Below are 17708 nucleotides of genomic sequence, written 5' to 3'. Positions count from 1 at the left end.
CAGAAACAGACACAAACACACAGACACACATGCACACACACACACACACACACACACACACACACACACACACACACACACACACACACACTGCCCCTCACATGCCATGGTATTGATCTTATCGTCACATGGTCTCGCTGCAGTAAAATTCCACACAACAGTATGACACAGAGAGGAAGTTACCAGCTAAATCAATAATTAAAAAGTGTTACACTTCACAGTTTGCTATTTTAATGTATTCATTAACTACTAATAACATTCTCTTACATAAAAATGTACTAATATTATTTCACATTATTCTCTTTTATTCAGAATTGACCAAAACCCCGTTTTCTATACTTACTTATGTGTACTACATTAATTCTATGTTTTATTTCAGTGGTTGCTTCCGAGCTAAATTTCAATCTGTTCTGTCATCATACAATTAAACAATTCTATATCAATATTAATGATCTCTACCAGTCTTCATTGGCCTGCATCCATTTTGTCACGAGTCTAGAGTCCAGGCAGACACACGCTTTGTGGACCATGGGGTCCGCTTGCCAGCTCATGTATTTCATCGAATATACTATAAAAATATGACTTTGTACATCAAGAACTATACTGTAACGTGACATTGACTCCTCATTGTTTTTAATGTGATGTTTAATGAAATAGTTTCAATCATATCCTGGTGTGTGCTGGAATATTGATTTCTTTTGGTCCACTGTGCTCTGTACCGGCTGCACCCAGGAGTGAAGCACTGCTGTGCACGGGGTAGCTTCTGTTTTTTGTTTAACCATCAGACACCTTTTCTGTTATCATACTAGTACTGAAATATAACAGAAATACTGACAATCATGTAATAAATCTTACAATAACGTTGGAACAGTGGAGTAAAAACTAAAAAATGTGTATAATTGTAAGTCTTTTATTCAGGTATTAACAATAACCCTATCAATAATAGATAATAATAACATAATTAACATAATAATTATATTTCAAAATGTATATCCCAAAGCTTTCAGGTGACAGCAGTAGTAAAGCATGCAGATCAATAGAAGCCATGCTTGTTCTCACCTGTGGCAGGCGCAGTGAGTCCATGCTCCTTGTGTGCTGAGCTCACCTGGGCTGCAGCTTTAAAATACTGCCTCCAGGTAGGCAGGTAAGAGTAGAAGGTTGGAGGAGGTGGGGGTGGACGGGTGGGTGGGAGTAATCTGTGGAGGGCAGAGGAAAGTTTGATGTGCAGCGCTCACATCACCAGGAACACTACCAAGTCATAGATAAGGCGAACACACCTTTCAAACCTTGATTCATCTCACCTGTTGTAATCTCTCTGCAGGTTGTGTCGCAATCCAACTCACATGGTACCTGATAAGTCTTACGTTGGTGGTCTCTACCTTTACCTGAACCTACACCTGCTGTTACACCTTACTAGTTGTATGCCTCAGATTCATAAGAAGTTTCTTTTGTTTGTTCCAGTAGCAAATGTGTCCATCCATTTAAAATCAAAGCTCCCGCAGAGAAAGAGCTGCCTGTAACTCTTAGAAAACCCTCTATTTACTCCGTTACATCTGCATTGCGCAGCCCTGAGAGTGATGATACCTCCAGCTGGTGGACCTTAACCATGGGAGAGGAGTGGCAGAGAGAATGGCTCCCCTGGCAAAGGTTTATCCCACAACAACAGATAGACCACATGGGGGTGGGGGGTTGCAGGATGTGCACTGTGTCATACAGTGTATGTGGGTGTGTTCTATTTTGGGCACACAATGAGATTTTTCTGCAGCAATCTATTGATTCTCCTAATAAAGCTCCCCATTGTTCAATACTTCAAAATATCAATGACCTAAGTTTAGGCCTGTGAATCAGTTGATGCTGCCTGAGAGGATGTAGAGGAGAGAGAGTCAGCCCAGGCCACGCTGATGCATTGACTTTCCATGGAAGTTGTGACCTGATAATATTAGGTGAGGACAGGAAGGGGGGTTCACCATCCTCTTTGGCTCACACACACACATGCAGTCCCTACCACTGCACTTTTACATCTGAATGCATAGGAGCCCCTTGTAATACTTTATTTCACAGGTCGAGCACCATGTTTGTCTTTTAAATTAGCCCTAAATTACCACAATAATTACCTCAAAATGTATTGAAACATTTTGTTAATAATAATATTCTGCTATTTTCCAACAAGCAGTGGATAAATATCTGCTGATTTCTTCAATATATTTCCGTGGAACTTCCAACTACTTTCTGCATAACTTCTGCTGAACATGTCATTTTAATTTCCGACTACTTTCTCTCTAACTTCCCCAAGTCAGTTGTTGCAGGTTATAATTTCCATGTAGTTTCTGTCTAACTTCTGTAGGTCAGTAAATTGAAGTAAATGTTTTAACCATTTACACTCTCACCAATTCAACAATCAGAATCTCTCTCTCTCTTATTCTGTCACACGCACACACACACACACACACACACACACACACTGAGATCACAAATTATTTTAAATATTAACTTTTTTACTGTTAAAGTTCCTGTATAACTCTAAAATATTGTTTAAAATTGTACCTAAATTTACTGACTTACAGAAAGATGGCATGATGAGCAGAAGTTAAGCAGAAACCAGTTGTTCCCAGGAAATGTTTTAAAGAAATGATCAGCTATTTATTTACTGCTTACTGGAAAAGAGCAGAATTGTATTATTAAATTAGAATTTCAAATACTTTGCTTGGTAATTACCACCAACCTACCATGATATTTGCAGATATATACATATTTGCTGTAAAATATCATGTCATGTCATTTTACTACAGGAATAAAAACATGTTTCCCTCTGTGTGATGCTTATTCAGGGAACGTTCCTATAGTGTTGCTTTATGGTGACATTCTACACATGCATGATTCAGCAGTGACTCTAAAGTCCTTGTTTACCATTTATCATTCTGTACTAAGATTTATTACTGTTGATTATAATACTCGTCATTGCGAGCTGTATGTTAAGGTTGGGTGGCACTCTCTCTCGTTTGACGTGGGCGCTTATCGAACACTCTCAAATTACCAAATAATATTGCAGGTGCCAGCTGCTTTTACTGAACTTTGAAATCAAGTTTCCTGTTTGTCCCTCTACCTCAATGACTTTCCCAGTTGATATATGAATGAATGTCCTAATCAAACACCTCCATGCTCCATACCATGATTTATACCCTAATATGCAATTTATTCTTCTACACCTAAAAAGAATACAGTCTAATTAAATAGCCCTCTATAAATATTACATTCATGAGAGGTGATTCTGTTGTACAGCCAACCCTCATTGATATAAATGGGCAAAATAACAGAAAAACTGCAATATATTTCAACAGAACCACAAACTGCAGCCTCCACAATGACTGTCTAACACAGCATTTGTTTTAGCTAGGTGTACCTAATGAACTGGCAACTGAGGGAATTTTTTTTTGTTTATTAATTGGGGCTAAAGCACATTAATAGACATTATGACATTTTGAAACATCAGTGTAAATGTCTCAGGGTTATGTCAGCAGGTGAATTGTAGCCATGATCCAACATGTCACACCAGAGGCACCCACAGAGTGGCCTAAGCGCCCATCTGCTGAGATCGAGTGACCCCACACTGACCCAACTGTCACCCAAGGTCCCATAATGATTGTCCACAGGTGCCCCTCTGCATCCCAATGCAGCCAAGTAACCATGTGATCGGCCAAATGGACCAAACTGCTCCCTGAGAGCTCTGACGCTCTGGTGTGACCTGAGGACAAAATTGAACCACCTGTCAGGCGCAGATCTGGCACAAATTAAATTCAGTCTTGTACCTCCTGTCATGTGATGTCCCCAGTAAAATTTAATGGATGATAAACCAGGGCAACAAAGGAAAAAAATACACATATATTTTTAGTTTTATCAATGCATTTTAGCCTGTTGATAGTGATCTAGTCTCTTTGTCTCTCGAGCTGCGTCTCTCGAGCTGCTCTGCATAAACAGATGCACTGTCTCTTTAGTCCTCCGTGTTACCAAGTTTGGAGTAAAGCATTAAAGATGTTTTATCTACTTCATGAGACCACATGTTAGAGGCAAAGTCTTCTTAACCTTGTGCAAGTGCAACAGCATCACCTAGGCATCATTAAGTGCTATTACAACATTGTACTGTTTTGTTCTTTTTGGTATCTTCTTGACATTATTCAGACACAAAGAACCTAATTTACTGTATTTGTTTTACTTTTTGAACACTGATATATTGTAGTCAATACTATATGGACAAAACCAGTGCTTTTATTTCTGACCATCACCTGGCTGGAGCAATTCTTTAACATAGTCCTTTCATTTATACCACATCTTCCTGTATGTTAGAATAATAAAGTAAACCCCACATGTCACAGCAGCACAGCAGCAGACAATGAGATATTTCATTAAACTATTCACTTCTTTATTTAATTAGAGAAAATGAGCGATGAATATAAAAAGCTATATAAAGTACAATATATGCATTACAATTTCATAGACTACATATAAGTCCAGCTTTGCAACTCTGGCAGCCATGTTGTGTGGACTACATATAGGCCTAAATAAGGTACAGTATGTGGGTATAAGTCTGAATAAATACATCAGTAAAAATAAGAATATATTAAAGCATACAGTGTTATATAGTATATGTGAAGTTTATGTAATACGCACACACTATACAGTAACTACACATTACTATGATATATATCTAATAAAACAGGGAAAGAATACATATACAACAGTAATATAGTAATATTAAATAGTGTTATAAATAATATAAGGCAATGTAATATAATGTGAGATACGTTACTTCTACTCTGTATTACCATCTGACGTAGTATAAAGCTGTTTCCATTATTATGCTTGGATTATGTGGCACACCCACTAGAGGGCGTAGTTCGACTCCTTAAAACCTTGAGTCTTGAACTTTCAAAATAAAAGCTCAAGTTTAAAGCTCTGATCTAACTAATGTAATATTTCAGGATTTGTACATCACTAAAACAGAAATGTATGACTGAAAATGTCTTGGCCCTGTTACTGTGTCTGGTTGTTCACTGGAGCAGTAAGAAGAACATTTTTCTAACGTACAAATGACTTTTTTTGTATTATTTCCGGGTCACGTCAGTGTTACTGGAGCAATGACATTGTACCAAACAGAGACGAAGTCGGACCGCCGAGTGGCTTCAAGTCTGTTATTTCACATGCTTTGAAAGCTTTAATTAGCAGCGACATTGCCGTCAACATGTCATCCGCCACCACAGATTTAACGGAGGGTCGACAGCAAACGGGAGGACAGGTAAACACACCGATACACGCGCCTTATCAAACAAGATGCTAACGTGTTAGCTGGCTAGCGTTAACTTTGGATGAACTGTAGGTAGTAACCGCCTCCTTGAGGTGATGTCTGCTGATTAAATCTCATTCGTTTGTCTGTAAGGCTTGCCAACAAGTCTTGAATCAAGTGAAGGATGTTAAAGTTAATGCTGGTGCTATTTGTGTTGAACTGCAGGCTGGATTAGACTACATCCCCACAGATGAAGAGAGGAAAGCGTTCCAGGAGTGCAACCATGAGAGCTTTTGGTACAGGTGTAAGTTCATGTCTGTCGTATTCAGGTCAAATTAATGATGTCATGTTAAAATCAAATCAAAAAGGCGTAAAGATGTCTGACATCAACATGCTCTCTTCCACAGCGGTGCCCTTATCTGCGATCAGCATCGTTGTCACTCAAGCCCTTGTTTCCAAAGGTAACACTACGAATAATAGTAGACAACACATCTGTAAAAAGATCAAATTAACACACCTTGAGTTTAAAATTGATCTTGTGCTGTTTACATTTGCAGGGGTTCTGTCTGCGTCTCCGAGGTTTGGATCTATACCCAAATTGGCCTGTAAGTTCATGAATGTAAAGCTGAGAGATAACACACTCCGCCGCCTCACAACAATTGAATAGAGTTAATATATGTTGTATATGTTATCATTAGTGTGCAAGAGACAATACTGTACGAAATGATGCAAATGTCTGTACTTTTGCCAGTCCAAAATGATGTCACATAATTGTTACTGGGGTATTAAAGGGACAGTTTAGCAACTCACGCCAAAACAATATGGCTAAATACCTACAGGTAAGGAGTGTTTTTGATTTTGGATGAACTGTCCCTTGCAATGTGTCACATGTATGGGTAATTATTTATTAGAGTATGGTTGTCCCTCCAGTTGCTGGCTTCTTTGGCTACCTGTTTGGGAAAATGACGTACATGAAGGAGTGCCAGGAGAAGTTCAAGAGGTTGTCGAACTCCCCTCTGGGAGAGTCCCTCAGACAGAGGCAAGGGCTGCCTCCACAAAAGTGAGCACCACACACACAATTAATTGTGATACTCTATGTTTTTATCGACCAACCACCCCTTGACCATTTTTCTTCTCTACTCCGCAGTTTCAAAGGTGCTCAGTCAGAGATGAGTGACCCAGACACCTTGTCATTTGACCCCATGTTCCAACCTGCAGGAACCCCCGGCCAGAGAGGCTACAATTCAGAGCCAGTCATGCAAATGGGCAGATCAGATGACTACAGTGCACCAGGTAAGTTGTAGAAAAAGTCAAAAGTGGCATTATGCTTACTAGGGGTGCCAGAAATAACTCTTTCTGGTGATATTATGTCCTATTATGATATGTGCTTCTCATCACTGCTAAGTTGTTTTAACTTCCCTGTACAGCACCTTGAATATACCCCTGTATGAAACATGCTTTAAAAATAAAACTGCCTTCCCTTGCTACCCTATGTCATCAAGTAACTTTTCTGTCAGTGTTCCTAGATAACCCTCTTTGTCCCTTTCCTTGTGCCTATCAGCAGTCGAGTCACATGTGGACGACGATGAGCCCCGGAGGAAGGCCATCCTCTATGAAGACTTGCGGTCGAAGAACAGAGAGAACTACGAGGTCACGCTAACACATAAGTCTGAGACGCTGCTCAAACCATCACCTGAGAAGGAGCCGACAAGACCCAAGAAAGAGAGTGAGCTGCTACTGCGAGGATGTGTTAAATACTTGCGGGGTTGGGAACAGTTGATGGGGTTAATCTTCAGGTACATCTGTTGTCTTTATTTGAATATGTAAAAGACTGACTAACTCTTTCTCTCTTTATGTTGCAGTGAAGAACGCTTATGGAGACACCTGGGAGGAATGAGTCCCTATTTGAAATCAAGATGTAAGGCATCAATGACACTGTGGAACAGTGGGCAGCTCAGTGACCATAGTGCTCCAGTGTGACTGAGCTGTAAGAGTTTGATCGATAAATGTCTTTGTTGTGAGTCAGTTAAACCAAACTACATGATGATTAAATCCGTCTCTTTGCTTTCTCTGACACTGATTTCAATGTACTTTTTTTTCAACTTTTCACTGACACAAAATTCAATTTACAAAGGAAGAATAATATTGAAGCAACATTTGACCGCTATTACAGCAAAACTTGAATGCACACGAGATAGTCCATTCACTCTGGTTTCAACACATGGGTGTTCACTAATAACACCATAATGTAAGTATAACTAAGTATCAACGGTGTCAAAAAGAATGGAAAAGAAAAATCAATGGACATTTCAGTACTTTACACTTTACAGACTTCAGTCTTTAAATATATTTAAGTACTTCTGTAAGAATATTTTTTGTGATCCTGATTGCACTTTTTTTTTTTATTTCTTTGATCACTTAACTATGACATAAGCTCATCAATCAAGTTTCAGGAGCTTTAATGCATCATTGCATTTATTCAATTTCTTGCTATGAAAAGTACAGTTTTAATATAGTACAGGATGTGCACACAGCCCTTCATGTGTAAATGAGTTTTTAGTCTGAAGACTTTGTAAACATTTATATAAAAAGGGAGGGGAAATGGTACAAAAAGTTTATGTACAAAAGTCACCCAGCATTAACATTAAAAAAAAAAAAATCATGTCCTTATACAGGCTGGAAACCACGCCACAAATACTTCTGAAGCCTACTGTAAAATCATTTTAACAATGTGTCCAAGCTCTTCACATTGTAGATGACACAATCCATTCTCAAGAGATGTTGCAGGTGCCCACAGGTGTTTAACTACAAAAAGTAGTACGGCTGATAGAAGAAGCCTTTTATGGAATGTTGTAAAGCGATCAAATTAATAACCACAACTATTGTTGACCATGACTATGGTTGTGGTTGCAGCTGTGTCCAGAACTCTGCTCTGAACTGTGTCCATGACTTAGTCCAAAGCTATGTGCTGGGCCATGTCCATGAGCAATGAGAGGTGGTGTTGAAGTGGACAGAGGAGCGCTGGGCAAATTCTGCCAGCCTTCATAAAACTTGGCTGTGGGATCAGCAGCGTTAATGCTGGACAGTGGAGCGTAAGCCTGGACTGGGTAGGACCCTGGTGTTGGATTGATTTGTGGAAGGAGGGTCTTCCTCCGCTCTTCTGTGGAAGCAGGTACAAACATACCACCGCTGATGCTCCTCAACAACCTGAAAGGCATCATCTTCTCAAGAACACCAGCCCTGGCCTCAGTCAGGTCCACAAGAGAGAGCCTTCCTTTCCCATACATCCACCCAACCAGGATGCCAATGATGTTGCAGGGCAGCACGCTGTGAGGGATGAGGGCGGTGGTGATGAGGAGTAACACCCAGGGGAGAGCCATGGTGGGGAAACTGACTCCACACAGGAATCCTCTAGTCATTTTTGTGTGCATGGTAGTCACAGCCACACATGCCAGGGCCACAGGAAGCAGCCCCTCGGCGTGACTGTGGTCGCTGTCACTCTGCATGAGATCCACGAAGCTGTAAAACAAGCCTGTGGTGGTCGACAGCAGCAGGAACAGGAATAGGAAACGGACAGTGCCGAAACCTTTCTCCAGGCTGCCACCGAGAAACAGCAGGGTCGTAATGCTCAGGAGAAGCTGAGCAGGGTCTTTGTTGTACAAAGGGTACGTCAAAAGTCTGTGGAGGTCTCCATTTTGAAAAACAGAGGCGCCAACGCTGAAGACACCCGGGATGAAGTTGAAATATGTTTGGATGCCAAACAAAACACACGATAAAAGTGTCACGGTTACAATACCGCTTGTGGGGGCAGGAGCCACTTCTTTAAACACCTGAAAGATTATTTTAAAGTGCTCACTTAGTGTCATCTTGCCAAGTAACGTCCTCCACAGATAAACGAAAGTAAACAGTTTACCACATTGTGTGAAAATCGACTGTGGTTTATTGTCTTCACACTTCCTGAACAGGAAGTAAGATACTGTCATGTACAGACAAAGTATCCGTTGTCGACTGTAAACCTCTCGGGTTGATACAGAACTTAACTTGGATAAATAAAAGGTTTTAAGTCATTGAGAAAATACTGACCAGAGTACTTACACGACTACTATTTAATTGCAACTCCCAGAAGTGTTTACATGTAAAACCGGGCTAGCTTGAGCGCTAAACGAGAACTTCTGGTCAACCCTTTCAAAATAAGACATGTATTAACGCCCAGTGGTATATTCTTTGCTGAAATTATCTTTAACAGCGTAGCAAATTGAAGTTTGTAAGCTATATGCGACTGAGGACATTGAGACTCAGGTATCCTCTGCTTGTAGGATTTAAAGGAAGGCTAAATGTAACTTCTTGCCAACGTCCATGTCGTAATGTGAAGAAAAAAAACTCAACTTCCGGTTTAACGAGCTTCTTCTTCTTCTTCAATCAAAACTAGTGCAGGGCTTCATGCATGTAGGAAGTAACTTACATTTACTCAAGTACTGTACTGAAGTAAAATTTGAGGTTTCTTTATTTTGATGATTCCATTTAGAAAAGCAATAAAAGGGGGTGGGTGAATACTTTTATCATGTATACAGTGACTATAAAATAATAAACAAGCGTACATGTAACATATACATACATACATTGACATTAGTGTACTTGACGTAAGAGAAACAAACTACACAATTTCCAAGTTAAGTGTAAATAACTTGACAAATTGTGGATGTTACATAAACACTCCTCTGTAAAATGTAAATTGTCTTTTTGGAAAAAGAAAAAAAGTCAGACGTAAGCACGTCTGTCCCCCTTCCGGTGTCGTATGGTTACTGCGGCGGATGTTGATGTTTTGTTTCGGAGCTTGCTGAACGATGTGAACTGGATCGTCTCCGGGACGGGCTGATATTTCCGTGACTGTCTTCACGGTTCTCACTGTACGCTTTTCTCGGTGAGGTTTCGCTGTTAGTCGGCATCGTGTCTCTCCCGGTGTCTCTCCCGGGAAGCGCGAGGCCGAGTCGTGCGATGATGGAGGACTTTGATGAGATCTACGAAGAGGAGGAGGAGGAAGAGGAGGACGAGGACAGGGCCGCGGAGGAGCAGCTCCTCAAGTACGCTCCGGACCCGGTGGTGGTGCGAGGGTCCGGCCACGTCACTGTGTAAGCAACTAGCGACAGTTACGGGCACCGAGAGAGGAGGTTACCGTCCCCGTGAAACGATTAGCAGCTGCGGTCTTCGTGGATAACTGGCTGCTAGTTAAGCTAGCCTCCGCTGGTGACCTAGCGTAGCCAGCTAGCTACTAAGTTAGCAACGGGCTAACTATGAACAGGCGAGGAGTGGCTGATTAGACTTAACTTTCGTTTTAGCTAAAGGTTATATGACCTAATAAATATGTACTTTCTCTGCATTTACTGCATTACGTGACACGCCACTCTGTCAACTACTTACAAGACAGTCTGTTCCCTAATTTGTCTCCAGTGTGTCGGGATTTTATCACGATTTTATCAGACTACTCTGATTAGATCAGATTTGGCTGACTTGATAACCCTTGCGTGTGAATGAATTGTAACCTCAGCAATGCCACTGTCAGGCAAACAAAAAGCTGCAGGACAGCAGCAGCATTTTATTGTAGCTTCGTCTTCAAGTTGCACTGCAAGTTGCACACATTTGGCTCTGCAATCCAGGATAAACACTGACACTGGGATGCTTCTGTATAGTACACTATTAGTTTGATTTTTTTTTTTACAAAAGTACATGGACATACTTTAGGTTTTGGGTGTCAAACACAATTATGTATCATCTTTGACATCGCTTAAATATATTATATAACATACCAGATTGCCTCCAATCTGTTATTATAATATTAATAATGTGTCTGAGCGCTCCCTCAGTAACAACATGGTACATCTCAGGAGGTTTATCTTCAACTCCTGATACCTGCTGGGTTCATCAGTTTTACCTTTGACTAAGTGTAGTAAAGTGTTGCCACACAGGGGGGCTGAAATGTAAAGTTGATAATTAATAATTTTTAATGGAGTGCATGTCTGCTTATGTATAACAGTCTACTTTTTTCCATCACCCCCGCAGGTTTGGGCTAAGTAACAAATTCGAATCAGAATTTCCATCAGCACTTACGGGAAAGGTGAGTGTTTTGATGTTTTACATTTATACATATTGACTATGACAAAACGACATCTCATAGTTGTGTCACCACAAGATTTACATTATATTCTAGCCACCAGCCAGCATACTTGATTTTATCTTAGTAATGTTGAAATATTTTGTGGTGCAGTATGTTGTCTTGATGCTATCATTCAAGTAATCACCAATACAATCACAGATTACTAGGGGTGACTCACTTTCAATTTGAAATCATAAAAAATTGTTGGCATTGTATTTAAAGGCAGTATCAGTGATTCCGCTCCACCAGCCACCCCATGCACCAACTTGCACACGTGTCAAAAAAATAAAAAAAACTTCAAAGGCAGCAAAGATAGCTTACTGGTAGTTCGAAGGTATCTCCTTAAGGGTCGGATGTTCCAAAGACCCTTTATCGATTTCTTTGAGATGAGGGTTTGACCCTGGGGGATGAACTGAACTGAACATAACTGATAACAGTGCCAAAGATCCTTAATTGATTTACTTGAGAAGATGGTTTACTCTGGGACCTTAAAATTGAAAGTCAAATCTAATCGCAGATTTGTAGAATTGTGACAGCCCTACAGATAACATTCCTGTGGCACAGATATTGTTGGTGTGAACACTATCAAAGCATTGTAACCTGCCATCTAAGAACATTAGACATTACTGCATTACATGAACCTCGTATGTGCACTTCCCTCAGGTGGCACCAGAGGAATTCAAAGCCAGTATCAACCGAGTAAACAGCTGCCTGAGAAAGACGCTGCCAGTGAATGTGCGGTGGCTCCTGTGTGGCTGCCTCTGCTGCTGCTGCACACTGGGCTTCAGTTTGTGGCCTGTCATCTGCCTCAGCAAGAGGGTGAGATACTCATCCATGTTGCATTTGCAACCTTAGTAAATCCAAATCAACTAAGGATTTGTGCTGATTTTTATGGGAGTCGGGGAAAGAACTTAATCTAATGTCAATGTTGCGTTCCAGACAAGAAGATCTATAGAGAAACTCCTGGAGTGGGAAAACAGCAGACTTTACCACAAGGTAAGCAGTGATATGTGTGTATTAATAGTGAATCTAGGACATGCTATAAAAATGTCTGATCTCTATTGCGTTCTGTTTGCAGTTGTGTTTGCATTGGAGACTAAGCAAAAGGAAGTGTGAAACCAACAACATGATGGAATATGTAAGTATCTTCTGTTGAGAGATGATAAAACACAGGAAGTCTGGTTTGAGTAGTTGATCAGCAACTTTAAAGGCTTATCAGAGATCAAAACCCTATACGGTATGTCATAATACTGTGAAGAACGATTTAACAACTGGAAATTCATCATGGCTGCAATCATGTAATCCTCCATTGCAACATTTGAAAGGTTAACAGTAGAATAACCCACATAACATCTATGATTAAACTTGTGCTTGAATGTAGTCGACTGCCATGGCCCTCTGCATCAGGACCCCTGCAGAGTCAATGTAGTAGTCTCATTAAGAATGAATGAGGAAGTGTTAGTGTTTGTTTGAAGATGGCCTTATAAGTTAACTCTCTTTTCTACTACTCTTCTTTTCTTATATTCACAACTTCTATTGAGGGTTTTTTCCAATAAAGCTTTGAATGTCTATCATCATATTTTATGATGTCATCACCCTAAAATAAATCAAAAATCCTTGAACAAAATCCTCAATTTGAATATAGTGATCGGTCAGATTACATGGCGAGCACCAGTGAATGAATATAATATGTGACATTTCTGAATCAAAACGTCTAGAAACGACTGGCCCTTTCTTGTATATTTTTTAAGGTGTGTACTTGCATTACCCCAAATGTTTCCAGCAATGTTCAAACCCAGAGAAATGCGTACGGTTCTTCAAGGTGACGGTGCGATTCATTTGGTCGCCTGTTCTAACTTTCAGGAGAGATTCAGAAAATGAGGAAGAAAACTTGAGTCTTATCTTACATTGCGCTAGAGCACACGATGTAAAGATTAATTTATGAAACTGTACGTCAAACATCTGTGAGTGATACCTGACACATCAATGTTTTGTCTGTTGATGACTGTTAAACTGTTAATGTTTAATGCATAATCAATAGCAGGCACAACATTGCAGATGAAATGTTTGGACATTAATTAAAATTGTACTCTTCACTCAATCAGTGCAAGTACCCAAAAAAATGACTTAATTACAGTAATTTGAGTAGATGTAATGAGTCACTTTCACCCCTGGGCCCAATGTGACATGAGATTATAAAGTAATTGCTACTTTGGCAGAAGCACTGCAGCAAAATCTCTGCCACTCGAAAAGTCTCTATTGTCTGTCAGTAACAGTCTTTTCTCTTACACCCTGCAGGTAATCCTAATAGAGTTCTTACCTAAGATCCCCATCTTCAGACCGGACTAGCCCGACTGCGGCTGATCTTAAACCTTCACTGCTGCACCACAATGGCTGTCAAGCTCCTGAATAAACTACCCTTCCCCAAATACTCCCAATATTTTTGTTTACAGGGTAGCATTGATCCTCCCACGTTCTCCAACACATACTTTCTCTACACCCTTGTTTACAAATCCAGCATCTAGACACTCACATGATTTTGGAGTGAATTCACCATTGAACCATGACCTTCCGGGCGAGTTGGCACACTGTAAAGCCACGCTAACCGGCAGCACCAGCCTGTGGGATGTCAGGGGAGAACCAGCCATGTGCAGCATTATGGATTTTGGACCTAGAGCTGGAGACTGGACTCTCAAATTGAATTCTGTGAGCTACAACTGGAATATTGTCACTTGTATGTTCCCTAACCGAAGCACATGGCACAGTCAGACCATGATAAAACAAACACGTTCACACGTTACCTACCGTCACCCCGCCAACTTCACCTGCAACGAAAAAAAAAAATACACCCCAGTGCTTTTGTAACAGTTGGTTTGGTGCTCTAGGTCGTTACCGGAGGCTGAGGAGGCACCATAACATGGAACTCCAAAGGAACCTACATCCAAATCAAGTCCGCAGCGGGCCGACAAGTCTTACAGGAACATGTTGTGGCCAGTAGCCAGAACAACGGAACTCAATAATGTCACTCGTCTTTTCAACTACAAGGCATCCTTAACCCCTCGCCTCCTTTCATATCTCTGCACACTTTACTGTGCATCACCCTAACCCAATGACAATCACACACTCTGACTGTAATCTCCATAGTATGAATGGGTCTTAACGCTACAGTTTACCTGGAACAATTTGTTTTCATCGTTATGTGTCCAGGGTGTGGGCTTCTTGCCGAGCAACTGCATCTGATTTGCAGTGGAACAAGTAACCTGGCCACTAGTAATGAAGAGGAAAAAAAACCCTTCTCTCTCTCTTTTTAAAAAAAAATATCACACGTTCACTGTTTTGGTGAGAGAGAGAGAGGCAGTCAATGCTGGCAAAGCTGTTCACTGTTTTGTGTGCGAGTGTGTCAGAGAGAGAGAGAAAACCAAGCAAAAAAGAGACAAATCAGACATGAAGAGATACTCTTTACTCTGTAAAGCAGGGTTCTTTTGTTTGACGCTTTTTCTTTTTGCCATTACCAATCTTCGTTACTTTTGCTGTAGTTATTTATAAAAGCAAGAGTGCACATGTAATATGTGCATTCGTGAAATAGGCCTCAGTTGTTGTTTTTTTTGCAAAGGTATGCCATGGTAATTTCATTTTTTTGTCTTTGTGGTCATGTGTCAACACTAAAGCACACAATGGCTGTGTCCTTAACACCATCACATGGCCCCTCTTCCTTATCTGCTGACATTGGCTGTTCAAGTTAAGGATGTGGCTCTTATGAGAGGGTTCCTCTGTTTTTCACTATAGTCTGACTCATTGCATTCATAGCTCTGGGGTGACCGAGAGTGTTAAGTCTTCTTTATTAGGTAACTGTTAGCTAATACTGGGGTTCTGTATCATGAAGCGGGATTACTGGAGTTAGCTTGATAACTGTGCTGAGTAAAAATATGCTGGCATGTGGGCTTAAAGGTGCAATATGTAAGAATTGGCTACATGTCAAAAAAAGGTCACTCCAAACAGCATATCAGTAGAGTGACTGGTAACTAGTTACCTCAGTTAGCGGTCCAGACGGTGAGGTTGCGGTGGTATTACGAGACAGGACAGGTTTGAGCTAGTTGGTTAGCATGCTAACTTCAGTAGATATCTCTGTCTTTGACATAATGTCAGAACTGTTATTTCTTTACATTCTGTTGATAATTTTAGTGCATTTTTAAAAATGTTTAAAACCAAAATTCTTACATAATGCATTGTAGTGTCTTTCAGCACATTGTTTTGGTTGTGTGGCCTGCAGCTTTACCTTTTAGGTTTAGTTGGAGCTAAAAGGAAGTAAATTCTGGACTTGCATTATTCGGTTGGCCAAAAATGAACAAAAGGGTTGCCCTGTGTCTACTGTGTGTGTGTGTGTGTAAATGGGCAACTGTTTGCTAGCAAGTTTGCCATTATCAACTTCAAGCTACAGTAAGGGTCGTCGCCATTTTAGCTAACTTCCTGTCCATTTTGCAGTTAGCTATCCCCTTCCTCTGCTCTACGTCCCCACATGAAGGCACAACGACATAGCAGCAAACAGGAGGATCCTGCTCTCTGTGTTTTCACGAGCAGACAGGACTGCCTCTTTATGGAGTTCTCTGTCCTGATTGGATAAAGTGAGACGCGAGACGGAAAAAATCTTTTCTCTTTCACTGCTTGAGTGGGGGGAGGGGAGACATGGGTTACTGACCAAACACGCTATAACAGTGATTAGTGTCAGAATATAGAGCTATTTTACACTTGTTTTAATGGGAAAATATCACTTACTGCAGCTTTAAGGTGATAATGTGTCAATTAATGCAGGTTTAGGTGAAAGACCTGTTCCAAGGCTCAGTTTATATCAGTTATCAAGCCAACTAACAATCCTGCTTCTTGATAAAGGCCCAAGACTATTTTTTTTTTTTTAACTGTCTGCATGTTATAAATCACATCACAAAGCACATCTCAGTTTAATTAAACTTACGGCCATTTGCTAGCAAGTAGAAGAACAGGCAGAACAGAAAAAGAAGGCCCTTTTTGAATATGGTATAGATTTAGTTTTTCCCTCTCAGCACACATCTTGATTTATAAAAACATCCAGATACTGAGACTGAGAGAGAACAAATCCTCTTGGTTTTAGGTCACTCAGCTCTTGGTGATTGTATGGGTCACACTCAGGGGATTATACTAGATAAACAACTAAATGTAGCATCAACAAATTCACCGTCAGGTATGTTCCAAAGTTACACCAGGGGGTCAAGCATACCATACAGTTGACATTACTTGAATAACTGTAAAATGATGCATTTGGAGTTTGTTTTGAAATTGACAAATGTCCCTAAAAAATTCAACTGATCTTTCTGTGGTCTTCCTACTTGGATAGTAAAGGACGCACATATTCCACAGACCCACGAAGCTCAGATGTTGTGTTGGTTTATACGTTAAAAGACCCAAATCCACTTGATTACCACTGGGTTGCCTATCGGATCATCAGTCATTTTTCTATATATTTTGATTGTGGTCTGTTCTGTGTTAATCAAGGCATAAGGCCATATGCAGATATTTGTGGTGTGTGTGTGAGTATGTGCACGGTGATGCAGATGCAAATGTTCTTCGTAGATCTCAGACTGTGATTGGACCCTGCACAGAAAATGAGTCCTTTTTATATAATCTGGAGTGTTTTGTGTGTGTGTGTGTGTGTATGTGTGTTTGTGTGTATGAGGGAGAGAAAGATATATGTACATATGACTCATGAGCAGGTGTATGTACAGTAATAAACTACCAATAAACAAGGCTATGGGCATCCTCCTCTGTAAGTCACTGTCGTTTTTATTTCTGCTTGTTGACGTAAAGTCTCAATGAAGATTGTCAGTCATTCGAGGTCACGGGATATCTAAGTGGAGTAAAACTGGATTTGCTGTTTTAAACCTGAAATTATTCACGTTAGGTGCTTCATCAACTCCACTGAAGTTACTGCCAAGATGGCGTCAGTCGTTACCACCCACTTTGAGTTTCATTCTGGCTCTTCAGAAACCTGTGGGTGGTGCGTTATAATGGAACCCATCTACATTCTCTCAAAGACACGCCTCTCCAAAGCATTCAAGCTCCAGGATTGGTCAGGCGTCATGGGATTACAAGAAGACAAAGTTTTAGATTAGTACTTTAGCAATTATGCTACCCAGTTTATAATTAGTGGTGGATGAAGTACTCAGCTCTTGTAGAAATACTGTGTTACAAGTTATTATGAGCATCAAAATATACTTCAGGTACCAAATGTTGATTGTACTTATGCAG

The 17708-nt window shown here is 40.5% G+C and overlaps 3 protein-coding genes across 3 annotated transcripts; 2 read left to right on the top strand and 1 right to left on the bottom strand.

Moving 5' to 3' along the window:
- The first annotated feature begins 5111 nt into the window (after window positions 1-5111).
- LOC311270647 (OCIA domain-containing protein 1) lies at window positions 5112-7352 on the top strand. The gene is made up of 8 exons (XM_084375684.1): window positions 5112-5290; window positions 5504-5582; window positions 5686-5739; window positions 5836-5883; window positions 6209-6338; window positions 6426-6571; window positions 6840-7004; window positions 7141-7352. The coding sequence occupies exons 1-8, from the start codon at window positions 5237-5239 to the stop codon at window positions 7173-7175; spliced, it is 711 nt and encodes a 236-aa protein (XP_084231810.1). The 5' UTR covers window positions 5112-5236; the 3' UTR covers window positions 7176-7352.
- Window positions 7353-7720: 368 nt separating this feature from the next.
- Window positions 7721-9532, bottom strand: rhbdd2 (rhomboid domain containing 2). Its single transcript, XM_084365221.1, has one exon. The coding sequence runs from the start codon at window positions 9259-9261 to the stop codon at window positions 8158-8160; it is 1104 nt and encodes a 367-aa protein (XP_084221347.1). The 5' UTR covers window positions 9262-9532; the 3' UTR covers window positions 7721-8157.
- Window positions 9533-10083: 551 nt separating this feature from the next.
- chic2 (cysteine-rich hydrophobic domain 2) lies at window positions 10084-17222 on the top strand. Its single transcript, XM_084375540.1, has 6 exons — window positions 10084-10407; window positions 11336-11390; window positions 12093-12248; window positions 12369-12425; window positions 12508-12567; window positions 13728-17222. Exons 1-6 carry the CDS (start codon window positions 10274-10276, stop codon window positions 13776-13778), a joined length of 513 nt encoding a protein of 170 aa, XP_084231666.1. The 5' UTR covers window positions 10084-10273; the 3' UTR covers window positions 13779-17222.
- The last annotated feature ends 486 nt before the right edge of the window (window positions 17223-17708 follow it).

This window comes from Pagrus pagrus (assembly GCF_965226575.1).
Source record: "Pagrus pagrus genome assembly, chromosome: 2".
Taxonomy (NCBI): domain Eukaryota; kingdom Metazoa; phylum Chordata; class Actinopteri; order Spariformes; family Sparidae; genus Pagrus; species Pagrus pagrus.
Note: the sequence above shows the minus strand (reverse complement) of the source record. Positions and strands in the feature narration are given on the sequence as shown.